Source organism: Onthophagus taurus, chromosome 3, assembly GCF_036711975.1.
Source record: "Onthophagus taurus isolate NC chromosome 3, IU_Otau_3.0, whole genome shotgun sequence".
Taxonomy (NCBI): domain Eukaryota; kingdom Metazoa; phylum Arthropoda; class Insecta; order Coleoptera; family Scarabaeidae; genus Onthophagus; species Onthophagus taurus.
In genome coordinates this window covers 15,574,267-15,589,718 of record NC_091968.1, presented here as the reverse complement: position 1 = coordinate 15,589,718, position 15,452 = coordinate 15,574,267, and the positions used below count along the sequence as shown (strand labels likewise).

Sequence of the window (15,452 nt, the reverse complement as noted above, 5' to 3'; positions counted from 1 at the left end):
GATTTATTTTTTATACTGTGAGTAATTTCTATTGTTTCTCGAATTTTCCTTTTGATAATTTTATTTTTTTTAATTTTATCAACAGTTGTTATTGGAAATTTGTTTATCTAGAGAGATGTTACTGCGTCTAACCACATTATTTTTTTTGCGGTTACATTATCTCTACCGCCTGGTGCGAAATTTATTCATTCCGAACTTACACTCCAAGCTGTTCACTTGAACTTTATACACCGCTTATTGAAAAGATGGAACATCTAAATCGTTTAGGACAGTGTGAATTTTTACCTAAGAAAAAAGTGAGTGATTTACATTTACATACACCGTATCCAATTGTAGCAGCTAAACGTATTCCAAGCCGAGCTTGGCCTATGGTAATTGTTGAACTGGAAGCTGGATTTATTGTGTTTCTACCTAAACGTATTGCTGAAGTGATTTCCGATGCTGAAATTGTTGAACTACGTGAAATGTGTTTGGTATATCTTGGAGAACTTGAACTTAACAAGACATGTACTGTGCAAAAGATTGAATTTATAAAGAAGAAGAAGAAGAATATTGGTTCAAATGATGAAATTCCATCGGCATCTATTTCTTAAATGTAGTCATTTCAAGTTAATCACAGATTATATTATATATTGGTTTGTTTATATATTATGCTAATATAATTTATTGTTAATTTGAAATGTAATGATTTTTTTTATTTTTAATCCTATATTCCCACCACCACCAGCATTTAATTTTTCAGCTCAAGTTACGCTAATTTACAGTTCAATTCTCAATCATAGCTAGCGTCATTATATTTAAATTTTTCTGTTTAATTTTATAAAAAATTCCTAAATCTAGTACTTACACCACTCAATCATAGGTGGCGCCATTGTATTTAAATTTTTCTATTTAATTTTCTAAAAATCCCTAGATCTCTAGTTACTTTTAATACCAACCTAATTTTTTTTCCCCCAAACTTTAGTTGGTATCCCCCCCTATACCTAATACATTGAGGCGTGACGTCACCGCAGGAGCAGCAGGAGCAACTTCCGGTCTAGAACCGGCATTCTTACACTACTCATCTCTTTGGTAAATGCTTTTACTTACACCTTCTACAATAGTATGGTTTTCCAATTTCTTCCTTATTTTTGTGCTTATCGTTTTTGTTTACTCCTTTAATTGCGTCTATTGTTAAATTCTCTTGCAGATTTTTAACTTGAACTTTCATTATTTCTTGAGCTCGACAAACCTTCTCACACTGATTTAACGTAAAATTTTCTTGATTTGACAGCTTTTCTTAAAGACCTTTATCAGTTATACCGAATACGATTGTCACGTATCATTTCATCTGTGTCATTAAATTCACATGACTTTACTAATTTTTTTAAGTCTTGTACGAAATGATCAAATGTTTCTTGCTCGCTTTGATTACGATTATAAAATTTAAATCTTTCGTATATCAAATTCTTCTTCGGACTTAAATATTTCTCAAACTCTTTTAATACCACATCGTACTTCTTCTTATTTTCATCAGACAACATGAAATTATTGTAACTGTCCACTCCTTCCTCGCCAATAGTATTCAAAAGGATTGCTACTTTTATAGCATCACTTTTCTTATCTTTTTCTGTTGCATATATATTTCAAAATTTTGTTTAAACTTTTTGAAATTCTCCACTACATTTCCTTCGAACGACAATTGAGTGGGAACACGAGCACCCTCCATTTTTAGTAATTTTGAGGCTATGATCACTTCTCTTTTTTTTACGTCTACTTTTTATTACGTACTTGTATTAATGTTGATTCTAATTTATTGACTGCGCCATGTTGTGTTCTGTCAATAAAAGTCAGGATTTTCACTACTACTTTATTGAACAAAACTAAAATTATTTTATTTTACAGTGCTCGTAATAAAGTGTCTTGACTTGTCGTCTTCGTCATACTTGTTGTACTTTACACTGGTTGGTATTGCCAACCTAATATGCAACAGTAACTATATGAGGAATTTCATTTTTCAGTAACGTTATAAAACCACGATGACGTCCTACTATCGCAGGAGTACCATCTGATGCATAAACTAGAGTGCGACCAACCCAATATGGACGATCAAGCATCGCCACAGAACAGTAGTATAGTATATATAACAGTAGCATCGCGATCGTTTTGAAAGGTACACTCAGAGCAAACATTTTGTGGAGCTTAATTCAAAAGTTTGACATTTATATATATAATGTGGACCACAGGACCGTTAAGGTCAATCGATTAGAAAGACTGTCTTTCAAAACATCGATAATCTAAATTAAATTGGACGGATTAGTAACCTTTTTCACGTTCTAAAATTGTTTAATTTTTGTAATAATTATTCTATGTTTTGTAGTTAGTTACTGTTTTCTTCTAGCGCATAAGATTCGTAGCATTGTCTCTCTCCAGGAATTTTATTGATTTTATACGCTCCTGTAGTTCGCGCCCTGTGGTTTTAAGCTTTATTATTTTTTTTTGGAAAAACTAAGCCTCAGAATCAAAAATTAAAAAATATAGGGTCAATCAATTTTAAAAAACTTTCGAATTAGCCAATAAAAAAAATTACTTAACGGCCCTATTGTGAATGCAAAACTAGTGACCATTATGAAAACTAAAGAGCAAAATGTAACAAGATTATAGGTACACTACATACATATTTATTGATTACATTATAATATAAAATAGACGATGAAGGCGACGGTTCATTAGAATCTAATTTCAATAAATCCCTTACTACACATAAACGAAAGTTGGAAAAGCACGTTTTTACTTAGTTTTGATCATGAATAGTACATGCGCATTCATCAATATCAAATCAAGCAGATGGAAAAATAGTTTTCGGTCTGTCGATATTGTCAATAGCCCCCATATTTTTATTGTAGTCATGAATACAACGTGGTTTTATAATGTCTTGCTGAGTTGCACAAAATTTATGATGTCTTAACCAGTTGCACAAAAGTGGACTTCATGAATTTTTGTTATGACAAAAACTTCTTTTTTATCCATCCATTTTAGTATCATCCTGACGACCGTGTGGGCAACTTCTATCTTACCACGGTTTAGCTTGGATTTCAAATTTTTCGGGCATTCCTTTTCGATTTTTTTTACAGTTCTGCAAACCCTTGTATCTCGGATGTGCAGAAATTCTGCAAGCTGTGGTGATGAGTACCAGTTATCAATAAATAAAATATGATCCTTATTATGATATGGTTTCATGAAATGAGCTACGATATCCCCCGAAACTCCTATGTTAAATTTATCATAATTTGTGTCTGAGCCAGTATACACAATAAAATCAAGTAAAAATCCGGTTTCACAGTCCACCAGTTGAAAGAATTTGATACCAAAACGTTTTCTTTTGAAAGGTAAGTACTGCTTGAACTTTAGTCGTCCTTTCCACAAGAGTAAGCATTCATCTATACAAAGATTTCTTCCTGCATTGATGGTATTAGAAAACTTATTTTTTAGATAGTCAATTACTGGTTTTCCTTTTTTCAAAGGATGATTTATTACAACTTCATTATTAGCAAAATGGAGATATCGCAGAATTTGTAGATATCTATTTCGCGACATATAGTCATGCATTTTTTCGAACGTGTCCCATATTAATTGATAATCCAAAAGAAATACGTAATTTATTTTGGTCACGGGGCTCCACAGCTTATGTACACGAATTTTTTCGGGATTCTGGTCTTGATAAATGTTAGTTTGTATTTTCATGGTATCTAGGAGAACCGAATCAAAAAAGAATTCAAAATAATCAAATGGAGTATCGCCTCTAAAGGTTAATAATAAATATCTCTTCATTGTCAAACAGCTGATGTTTTGTCATATATTCATTTCTAGGTTTCTCAACGTGGTTACAATCTTCTCTCCATAATACTGGAGTTATTTGATTTACTGCCTCGTAAATTAGATTTTCCATATTTATTAATCCATACTCCAAATTAGCTCTATTAGATTCAGGTCACAGTGATATGGAGGAAGGCGTAATACAGTCATCAATTACATACTGTGGCGATGGTTTGTACCTCCTAACGATTTCTAGTAGCTCTCATTTTAACATATGTGGATGGAATGGTATGTTCATTGATTATACCCAACAGATTATATCATTTTTCTTTGATGAAGAAGTAGGGACCTATGTATTTGTACTGAATGGTAAGGCGCATTATCCATAACGATTATTGAATTGACCAGTAAATTTGGTAGCACTTGTGTTTTAAACCATTTTGAAAAGTTCTTAAAATTCATTTCGTCATGATAATTACCACTTTTTGTTTTTGATTTAAATAAAAGGAAACCTTTCTGAATAAAACCCACACAATGAGCAATTATCTATCCCATATACTCCATGTTTATAACGGCCTTGCAAACATTTCGAAACAGTATAATTTTTATGTACGTAGCTTTCATCCAAATATACAACAAGTCTCTTATTTTCACCAAGTTCATCATTGGCTTTAAGGAAGCGTAAATAACGAGCTCTCTATGCAACAATATCATACCGCTCCATCTAATATTTTCTATTAGACTTACTCTTTTTACATTTAAATCCCATATCAATTAAAATTTTCCGTAATGTCTCTTTCGAACCTTTGAATTGGGTTTCATTTACCATGAAGGCATGTAACACATTTAGAGTTGGGACTGTCTTATCAACTGTATATAAAGAATTAATTTTATTGCGAAGTACAGGGTGTCCCAATTTCGATGTCCGCATAGGCTATCTCCGAAACTAAAAGAGATAAAAAAAAATAGCTTACATGTCATGATCTCGTTTTTCGAGAAAATGCTAATGCCGAAAACTACGAACAGCTATCTTTTGTTTTCGCCCTATCGGCAAAAACTGAAAATTTTGCAAAAACGACAATCGCGAATATCTCACTTATTATCAAAGATGGTGTATTATAAATAAAACATTATATGGGCAACTTTTTACGAAGAATTCAGTGGCGTATGTAGAATTTTTTTCCTATCTTTTATTTTCGAGATTTTAGACGTAACTTTATTTTTTTAAATGGAAACCATAGTTGGCTATGACTTAAAATAATTTGTTATTTTCTTCTGATAACAAATATATATAGTTTGTGGGGTATATTTCTTATAGTTATTGAGTAATTAACAAAAATTCATTTTGTTCCATCTAAATCTAATGTATGTATTTAAAAGTTAATGTTGTTATGGTGATAACCATACCATGAGGGAAAGCATTGTTTCCAATTATTGCCAAAGTTTGTAGCAAGGACAGTAGAATCTAACAGGACTGCTACATCCATTGTATTTTTGTAGTCGACTACGGGTTGGTTGCCCGAACTCTACGTCACACTAGTTGCCACGCCTGGTAACTGTCTATGTTTTTAGAGGTGGTATGATAGATATTAATACGTCTAAAAACATAAAACTTCAAAACTAATATGAATACGTCTAGGATATAACCTCTAAAAACACACAGCAAACGCATAAACCATAACAACAGCTGGGCGTGGAAAATGCTGTGACGTAGTTTGCGGGTAGGCTGTCACAACAATGGATGTAGCAGTCCTGTTAGATTCTACTGTTCTTGAGTTTGTAGTAGTATTTAAAAATTCACTAACAACTCTGGCATTATGTGCTGGTGCTCCGTCATATTGAAAATATATCATTTGAGACATATTTAGTGGCAAATTGTCGACCAAAGGCTCAATGTGCTGCCTTAATATATTGGGGTATTTCCCTGAGTTTAAGTTTTTATGGTAGATACTCTATGCCAAAATTCTATTATCTAAAAGGGCACACCATACATTGAACCCCAATCTTCTTTGAACACTCAGAGACTTCATCGGTCCAGATAACATTTTGAACAAACACTCATCTACAATCCACAAAATTCTTCGATCGACATCTCCGGCACGTAAATAATGAGTTAGCCCCGCTTTGTATGGTTTATACTTATTTTTCTTTCATATTCGGGAGCAGCGGCTTTTGGGTCAGACGTCTTGTTGCAATTTCTCTTTCAGGTCATTTTGGTATGTTTTTGTATGTGGTTTGGGGAAGGACCACATATCTATTAAATTTTCTGCTAACCGGCTGAAGGTTCTTACGTGCGGTTGTCCTCTTTCTGGATATCTTGTGAAATAAAATTCCGCGACTAACGTCGCATTCTTATCTGATAACATATAGCATTCCATCATGTTACATTTTTCATAATTTTCGAAATTCATTGTAAAGTTTTATTCAGTTTTGTTATACTTTGACACTTAACATGCTGGTTCATCGTACCAGCACATAATGCCAGAGTTGTTATCGAATTTTTAAATACAAACTTTGGCAATTATGTGATACATTATGTTCCATCATAGTATGTATGGTTATCACCATAGCAACATGAACTTTTAAATACATACATTAGTTTTAGATAGAACAAAATGAATTTTTGTTAATTATTCAATAACCATAAGAAATATACCCCACAAACTATATATATTTGTTATCAGAAGAAAATAACAAATTATTTTAAGTCATAGTCAACTATGGTTTCCATTTAAAAAAATAAAGTTACGTCTAAAATCTCAAAAATAAAAGATGGGAGAAAAATTCTACCTACGCCACTGAATTCTTCGTAAAAAGTTACCCATATAATATTTTATTTATAATACTCCATCTTTGATAATAAGTGAAATATTCGCGATTGTCGTTTTTGCAAAATTTTCAGTTTTTGCCGATAGGGCGAAAACAAAAGACGATAGCTGTTCGGAGTTTTCGGCATTAGCATTTTCTCGAAAAACGAGATCATGACATGTAAGTTACTTTTTTTCTATCTCTTTTAGTTTCGGAGATAGCCTATGCGGACATCGAAATTGGGATACCCTGTACACATCTACAACATAAAACCAATGATATCATAAATCTGTCTGTATCATCTAACAAAATCCGAGGGGCCCTTTAACGAAGCTTGTTTTAACAATATCCATCTATGAAGATTGTGCTTCGGCCTGAGGTGGCTCATTTTCCTTATTACAAAGCGTCAGTTTAATTCGCCGAATTGTTCTCTCGAATTTCGCTGTCATTGCTGCTATACGACTGATAACCTAGTCAAAACAAAATGGATATCTTCCTGTCGCCTTTTCACTCTAGCAAAATGTGATAATATTCTGCAGTATTGTGAGCGCTTCGCTCTGCTCGGATTTTCTTTTAGGCATGTTTGTAATATAAGTATCTAAATTGTGAAAATAAATGATATACATACATATTTGACACGTTAACATTAACATTACTGACCTGAAAATCAGGTAAGAAAGGCTATTGCTCTCAATAGAAATAAACTTGATAAACTAACAAATCTACAAGATACAAAGCCATAACCTAACTCAAGTAACGCTGTCAAATGTAAGAAATACACATATCTTATTTGGTGACTTGACTGTACTAGAGCTGAATATATAGGTCAAGGAGGTGAGGGGCAAGGGATTTCCGATAATAGTTGGCATATTTTCCGCCGGCCAAATCTAACTGGTCGCACAATAATATGTTTTTCAAAGGAATATGAATTTCATCATAATATGTTTTCAAGCATTCATATATTGATGTACTTTTAGTATCAGTGACTAGAAATTTACAGAATAACATCTTTTATGTACCTAACTTAAGCCATTAATAGTACATCACTATCTCGCACAGTACTTTTATCTAATTGTATTGTGAATTCTCGTGTTTGAAGATCCATAATTAATTGATTTTCAACGTCATTGGCTATTTCATTACTCCTTGATATAGTAGTGTCATTACTCAAAGGAATCATTGACATAATATTATCTGGATCAACTGAAGTCATCGGAAGAACTTCTTTTATAACGGGTTTTAATAATTTTTCTCCAATGCTGTGAGGTTTTGCATTTTGAGCGATTATTCTTGCAATCTTGTAGGATAGTTCCAATCCCTTACTTACATTTGAAATGTTTATTTTAAATACATCGGTTATTTTGCTTCTTTATTCAAAATTAACTTTTAACATCTTAAAGTAATCAATATCTTTTTCTTTCTTGTCAGGATGTTTTTTACTACTATTTAAATGTTCAACCATACGCGATGGTTTCATTGCTTTATTGGAAAACAGTTGATTGGGGCGGCAATTGTTGAACTGTCATATTTCAATTTAAAAAAATTAATTTTGTAAGTCCCTCTGAGGAATAGAAAAAAGTGAGAATAAGCGGGCTTATTATTTATTTATACAAGAATGTGTTGGAACACAACGTACAACAATAAAACTAAACAAAGCATAGAAATACAGAAGATTCACAGAAAATACCCATACGTTTCTTTAAAGCTTTTGCAGTTTTCTTTAAAATAAATACACAAATAAATATTTGCCCCCGTAAAGAAGTCATCGTCCCCCAAAAACGGTTAATGAAATAATCGCCCCTAATAAATGTGTAAACGATATTGCCCACGTTGAGAAACACTGGATTAGAATATCGAATTGCACACATTTTTTTTTTTTCATATTTATTACCAAAGCGATTGCATTAACCACATCGCTTTTATTGCAAAGATACTGTTAAAACAGTATTTAGACTAGAAGTTCTCAATCTTTTTCGATTTGCGGCTCCCTAAATAATCGATTTTTTTTCCGCGGCGTCCTTAACATGTTCACGTACAGTAAAAGCATTCATCCCATTTAGCACCATTATAAAAATGAATATATCTATAGCATTCACGTCCGCGAACGTCCGCAAACTATTCTAGATTCTTATTCCATGTTTCTTCAATTTCCTTGTGCATACAATTATTTGCGAGATCAAAACATTTTAACATTGTCGTGCCCCCAATATTTAAAATCTATATGTACAGCGTGGGCAAATTTGGGTATACCATACATGCGATACATCATTGGAAAGCGAAAAATATGCTCTTTTCATTAGCATCATAATCAAGTATAGTTTGTATTTAAAAAAATACAACTTTGTGTTGTATCTCAAAAATCAACAAATATTTTTAAAATTTTTCAACGGCAGTATATTCTACAATTGGACAAAAGAAGATAGAGGTTTGGTGTTTGCGGGATTGGGTTAGTCTCGAAAAAAGAGACCGGGACATGGCACCTACTTTTTTCGTATCTCTTATAGTTTCTGAGATAGCCTATAATAACACCCAAATTTGCCCACCCTGTACAACAGAAAATAATTCCTCTCTAGGTATTAATGTTAATACTATAAAATATTTAAAATCTAAACTTGTGCTGTTATCAAGTAAAGATAAATATGTTAACTTACTATTAGATGAAGTGTATGTCAAATCGACAGTGCACTATGAGGCTGGATCTGAATCCCTTATTGGTTTTAGCAGTAATGCTCCCAGTTCTGTAGCAAAAGGTTCCCCCTTCAGGTTTTCATGATTTCTTCAATATTATCAAATTATAAAGAAGTAGTTGCAATATTTCCAATTAACAAGTTAAACTCAGAATTTTTACATTAGATGATAATGGATGTAATTCAAGTAGTGAGTGCAGTTGATTTTCAAATCGTATCAATAATAAGTGATAATAATCGAGTCAATAGAAAAATGTTAAAAACATTATGCGGAGGTGCAATAACGCTTTACATATTTAATAAGTATCTTCCGGATACCAAAATATTTATATTAACTGATAATGTGCATAATGTAAAGAACTTTCGAAATAATTGGATAAATAAAATGACGTTTAAATTTATATCTCCAACAGTATGTACTGCATCTTTTGATCATCTACGAAAAATTTATAATATTGAAAAAGATAATTTGTTGAAATATTCACCTAACTTGAATATAAGTCAATGTACACGTTAAAATTTTGTCGTAAAACAATTTTAACGTGTAACTCGTTCGTCTCAATGATTTTAACTTTTAATTCCACATTTTAATTTAATTAAGCGCAATAATTTCTGTGTAATCTGTTCAATAACGTTTTTGGTTTATCCACTTCATAAACAACAAATGTAATTCGCTCTGATGAAGGTTGTAATTCGACAACCGAAATATATTAGCAAATTGTAAAAAGTTGTTCCTGTGCTTATTTGACGGTTCACCCTGAATAGATCGTTTTAAATATTAATTTAAGCCATTTTAATTGTAATTGCAATAATTTACTCAAAATAATCGAAAATAAAGTTTCATCAATTTTATCCAATATATTTTTAAATAACTACAGTAAAATTATAAACAATACAAAATCTTCTGAAAATATTAGAAAAGTTAAAAAATTTAACTCAAATTAACATATAATACCCATTTTTAGATGTATGAGGTCATCGTAAGGCGACTAGAACGGCTACGATGCTATTATGCCGTCTTTGTTTGCGTAGCCAGTCCTTCGAATCCCCACTACGACCCGACGGCCTGTATTTCTAGTAGGCTTTGCCTTAATACAATAAAATACAAAACCTAACTGACCTAACCTCAATTTATAAAATAAAACAAAACACTGCTATTTTACAAGGACACAAAAGAGAAAAGTGCGCATGCGTCACGTTATGACCGATTGTTTTAGCTTTAAGAAGTTAAAAGTTGGGCAACTCTTGGGACTAATAGGATGTCAAACTTAACGGCTGTAGCCGTAACCTTAGCCGTAGCCGTAGTGGTAAGAAAAGTTAAACCAATGTGTTTCAATAGCACCGTTTAGGGAACCGCTTAAGGCTACGGCCGATGTAGCCGTAACACCTAAAGTTGGCCAACTTTTAACTTCTTACGTTTAGGACAAAATTTGAGCATGCGCACTAATACGAAGGGTCAATGTTAAACATGGCTACGTACAGCTGTTTTGTGTTTACGCATTGACGTCACGGGCTGGTGTTTCAGTACTCGTGTATTTATTAGTTATAAATGTCGAATTTGACGGAGCAATTTGACGCAAAATTAATCGAACTTGTGCAATGTAATGAATGTCTGTACGACCCACTATCACCAAACCACAAGAATAAAATAATTTTGGAAAATACTTGGTTGAAAATAGCAACCACATTGCAATCTACAGGTAAATTGATTATAGTAAGAAAATTTTAACCGTTATCTGTACTATGTTCGTTATATTTATAGTTGAACAGTGCGAAAATCGCTAGAAAAACTTGAGACAACATTATGGAAGATGTAGTAAGCAAAAACCGTCCGGATCTGCTGCCGAACCAAGTTGGGTGCATTTTAAGAGTTTGTCTTTTTTATCTACAATTATCAGGCGCAGGTAATGTTCCTTGTTTTTGTTTAAATACTTTATTATAGTTGTGGTGAAATCTAAATAAGTCAATCATTTAAATATATATCTTCAATTGTGAAAATATTAACAAAATAAATAATTTATTTATCTACATCAAAAAATGCACATTTTATAAAGATATAATATTGTGTGCATTTACATAATTTTTAATACAATTCTTTTTAACTCAACATCAATTTTTAAACTTTTCTATTCAAAGGATCATTTATTTATTATATTACATTTATTGTGTTTTAGATCTAAAAAGCCCGTTTTGTAACCACGGCCCATAGAATATGATCACCACCCTGCCATAGAAAATTCTGAGTCATTGTCACAAACTGATAATATATTTGAATCTCTACAACTCCCTCCCAAAATATCACCAACACCACTTGCTATTCCAGTATCAGAGCTATTACCCACAGAATATTCAGTCCCATCACCGTTACCTCCAATCCCATCAACTTCCGAAATTTCTAGGCCACCATCTCCCCTAATACCACCTGAACCATTATGGACACCTCCTCCCACCAAAAGAAGAAAAAAAACCGACACAGTTGATAACTTGGCCGACACAATTTCAAAATCGATGGACCAAATATCAAAATTTATAGTGGAAGACGATACAAATACAACATTTGGAAAACTGGTAGGCCAGTTATTAAACGAAAAACCACCCGGGTTACAAAACAAGTTCAGAATAAAAATATTACAACTTCTTGATGGTGATGATTGTTAATATTGTCTTAAGTTTTATTTAGCTGTGTTTTGCGCTGGTTTAGTTTTATTTTTTCTCGTTTTCATACATCTTTTTCTTTTTGCAATAAAATGTCATTGTATTTCTTGTGATTTTTATATGTACATATGTTATAAGTTAAGTTTAAATTTTTTAATACGTTATATTTGTTTTAACGATAAAGTTTTATTTCTTTTTAAGTAAAATGTGTTAAAAATAATAAATATGTTAAAAAAACTTCTTGTTTAATCTCGATAACTTAATATTATTGAATTGCAGGTTATAAAATAATATACAATTATTACTTAATAAAAATAACAAAATATTATAAAAAAAATATTAAAAAGGATTTATTGTCCAGTTCTTGACACATACTTCAATTGCCAAGGAACTGCACCTTCATTATTGAAATACTGACACAATAAGTTTCGATTTTCCATGCATTTTCTTGAAGAATTGTTGCTCCCTAATCGTTGTACACCTTCTAGCGGAAATGATTCTGAACGCCATTGTCCTTCGATTATTTCCCCATTTGCCCCAATTTGGTCGCCATAACCAGGTGAACAGTAATATCCCCCATTCCTATATTTGCGTAGATAATTGTGAAGAACAACAGTAGCTTGAACAATTTGCTCAACCATTTCAGTTGAAGCAGCTATAGTTCCTCTTAATATGCGCCATCTCTGACATAAAATTCCAAAGGCATTCTCAACTGTTCTTCTTGCTCTAGAGAGCCTATAATTAAAGATATTTTTTTCAATGCCTAAATATCGGCCTGGATATGGGCGCATTATATTTTCCGCCAATGGAAATGCAGCATCCCCTATCATAAAATGTGGGAGTATGGTGTTACTACCTGGAAGTTTCTTCGGAGGCGGAATGGGGAGTGTTCCATTAAGAAGTGCTTTACCAAAACAGCTCTCTCTTAGCACTGTGCTGTCATGATTTCTACCTGATGCACCAATGTCTATTGTGATAAAATTGTATTCAGCATCTACTGCTGCCATTAGAATGATGCTAAAACTATTTTTATAATTATAAAATTCACTTCCGGACTTGTTTGGTGCTTGAATATGAATATGTTTTCCGTCTATTGCACCAATGCAATTCGGATGTTGCCATCTTTGTGAAAAAGCTGTTTCAATTCTGTAAAAATCCTCTCTTTCGGGCGTTGGCATCACTTTTGGCTGTAAAATATGCCAGAGAGCAGCTGTTGTCTCCTTAACTACAACATGTACAGTAGCTTTTCCTACACGATAATTCCATGCCATCTCCTGCATTGAGCAGCCTTCAGCTAGATAACTACAAACCAAACAAAATAAATATATGAAACATACAATTATAATATATTATAATATGTTAGGAGCACACATTTCAATAACGCATACTTACTGCAAAGTAATTATCAGACGGTGAGCCGGAGACAAAGCTTTTCTCTTTGGTTTTTTGGTCAAAGACGGTCCTACCAATTCTAATAAATATTTAAATTCCTTAAAGGACATTCTGACATATTTAAAAAATTGTGCTTCGTCTTTTTCTTTTTTTAGCATATATGCTATTAATGTAGCAAAATGACCTTCCGTTTCGCGATTTTGGTTGATAGGCCTTCGTAAAAACCGACGACGAATTTTAATTTTTTTTCGCATAACAATACTAGCTGCAGCTAGACATGCTGTTGTTGCAGCTACAACAATTTTTTTTTCGATCCATGATAATACACAGCGAGGTAATAATACACGATGATAATACACAATGATAATACACAACAATACCACAGCACCAGTGGAACTTTTTCTGACAGTTGTATATATTACAACTACTATAGTTCTTGATATTACAGTTTTCTATTAGTAATTGGTAATAAATTATAAATATTTTCGATTGTACGTTGTTTATTTAACAACATATTTCATTAATTTATTATCCATTTTTTGCTATACTAAATTAAAATAATCAACATACTTCTTATTGGTAAATTTTAAAATCTTAAGAATTCTTAAGCTTAAACTTAAAGTTGCTTCCTAAACGGGTCAGCTGTAAGCTTTGAATCTTTCTCTATCTAAAACCGGTTGTATATTAAGAAAATATATTAAAAACTGTTATCACAGTCAGAAAGAGCGCTCCTTCAGCTACCTCAATCCGGGTTTTCGTCGGTCAATATCTATCGGCGTCATGCTTAAATCACCCTTAATATCCATCCCTACACGCGGAAACGCTTAAATACCCTTTCTCTAAACAACTTTCTTATTTGATAGGGGGAAAACTATAGAAGTATATCTATCTTATCGAAAATCTTCTGCTTTTTCTAATGGTATATAACACGCGGCGATCACGCGCTTGCACAAGTACGTCATTGGCCAAATACTGCTAAATTCATACGTTTTAACCATTTTTAAACCATGTTCGGGTCGATAACTTTCTTATATGATTACGAGAAAACTCTAGAACTATATCTATCTTATCGAAAATTTCCTGCTCTTTCTACTAGTGCAGTGGTCGGTAAACTTATTAGCCAAAGAGCCAAATATGAACATTACAAAAATTTAAAAAAAGAATTGGGAGCCAAATCTGCTTATTTAGTAAACTTTTATTACACTAAATAAGTAGTACACTAAATAAAACTAAATATCATACTTAATAAATATTTATTAACGCGAACAATGTGCTTGCATCTCCTTGGAAAGTTTGAGTAAGTCAGGTTTGTATGTTGTAGTTTTTAATTTTAGGCATGATTCCAAGTTCTCATCAATAAAACGACTTCTCAGTTTACTCTTGATAATGTTCATGCTTGAAAAAGATTGCTCGCATATGTATGTAGAACCGAAAAGGGAAAGAACAGCAAACGCGAGTTTTTTCAGCTGATCGTAAGAGTCAGGAATATTATTCCAAGCGTTGAAAATAATCATGTCTTCCTTATCCAGGTCATTCAAGGCAGACTACTTGTGTTTTTCTTCTGCAATATTTACAAATTCAACACAAAGACGTTCGAATTTAGAGCGCCATATCTCCGTGTTTTTTAAATCCAGCAATTGTATTTCAAAGATACCAATGTCAATTTGAAAAGGAGAAAATTTCAACTCGGTTATCGTAGCATCAAGAGGATTTTTAACAAATGCTAAAGTTGCTCTGCTGTTTTTAAAGTCCTGAAACCTGCTGAGAAATGCTTCCCTCATATTTAAAATTATTGTTTTAAAATGGTGTTTATCAATAGAGGAATTAGTTTCTTGGCGATGCTTCAGCAGGCTCGGAAAGTGAAACAATGTTTCCCTTTCAAAATCCTGAGCAAAAATGGATAATTTGTTTTCGAATGTTATTACTTCTTCTAACATCGAAAAAATTAAGTTTCGTTTCCCTTGTAGTTTACGATTAAGCTGATTTAGATGAGACGTAACGTCTACCATGAAATAAAAGTTTTGGATCCACTGATTTTCTGTTAGTTCTGGATAGTGAACGCCCTTCTCAAGGAGAAATGCTTTAATTTCCGGAAAAAGGGACGCGAAACGTTTT

General features: G+C 32.6%; 1 protein-coding gene and 1 long non-coding RNA gene across 2 annotated transcripts; one reads left to right on the top strand and one right to left on the bottom strand.

Moving 5' to 3' along the window:
• The first annotated feature begins 10,465 nt into the window (after window positions 1-10,465).
• LOC111416826 (uncharacterized) lies at window positions 10,466-12,111 on the top strand. The gene is made up of 3 exons (XR_002706607.2): window positions 10,466-10,990; window positions 11,053-11,194; window positions 11,465-12,111. It is a non-coding gene; the product is annotated as an uncharacterized lncRNA (long non-coding RNA).
• Window positions 12,112-12,191: 80 nt separating this feature from the next.
• Window positions 12,192-13,928, bottom strand: LOC139429381 (uncharacterized). The gene has a single exon (XM_071195101.1). It carries the CDS (start codon window positions 13,223-13,225, stop codon window positions 12,296-12,298), a length of 930 nt encoding a protein of 309 aa, XP_071051202.1. The 5' UTR covers window positions 13,226-13,928; the 3' UTR covers window positions 12,192-12,295.
• Window positions 13,929-15,452: the final 1,524 nt, after the last annotated feature.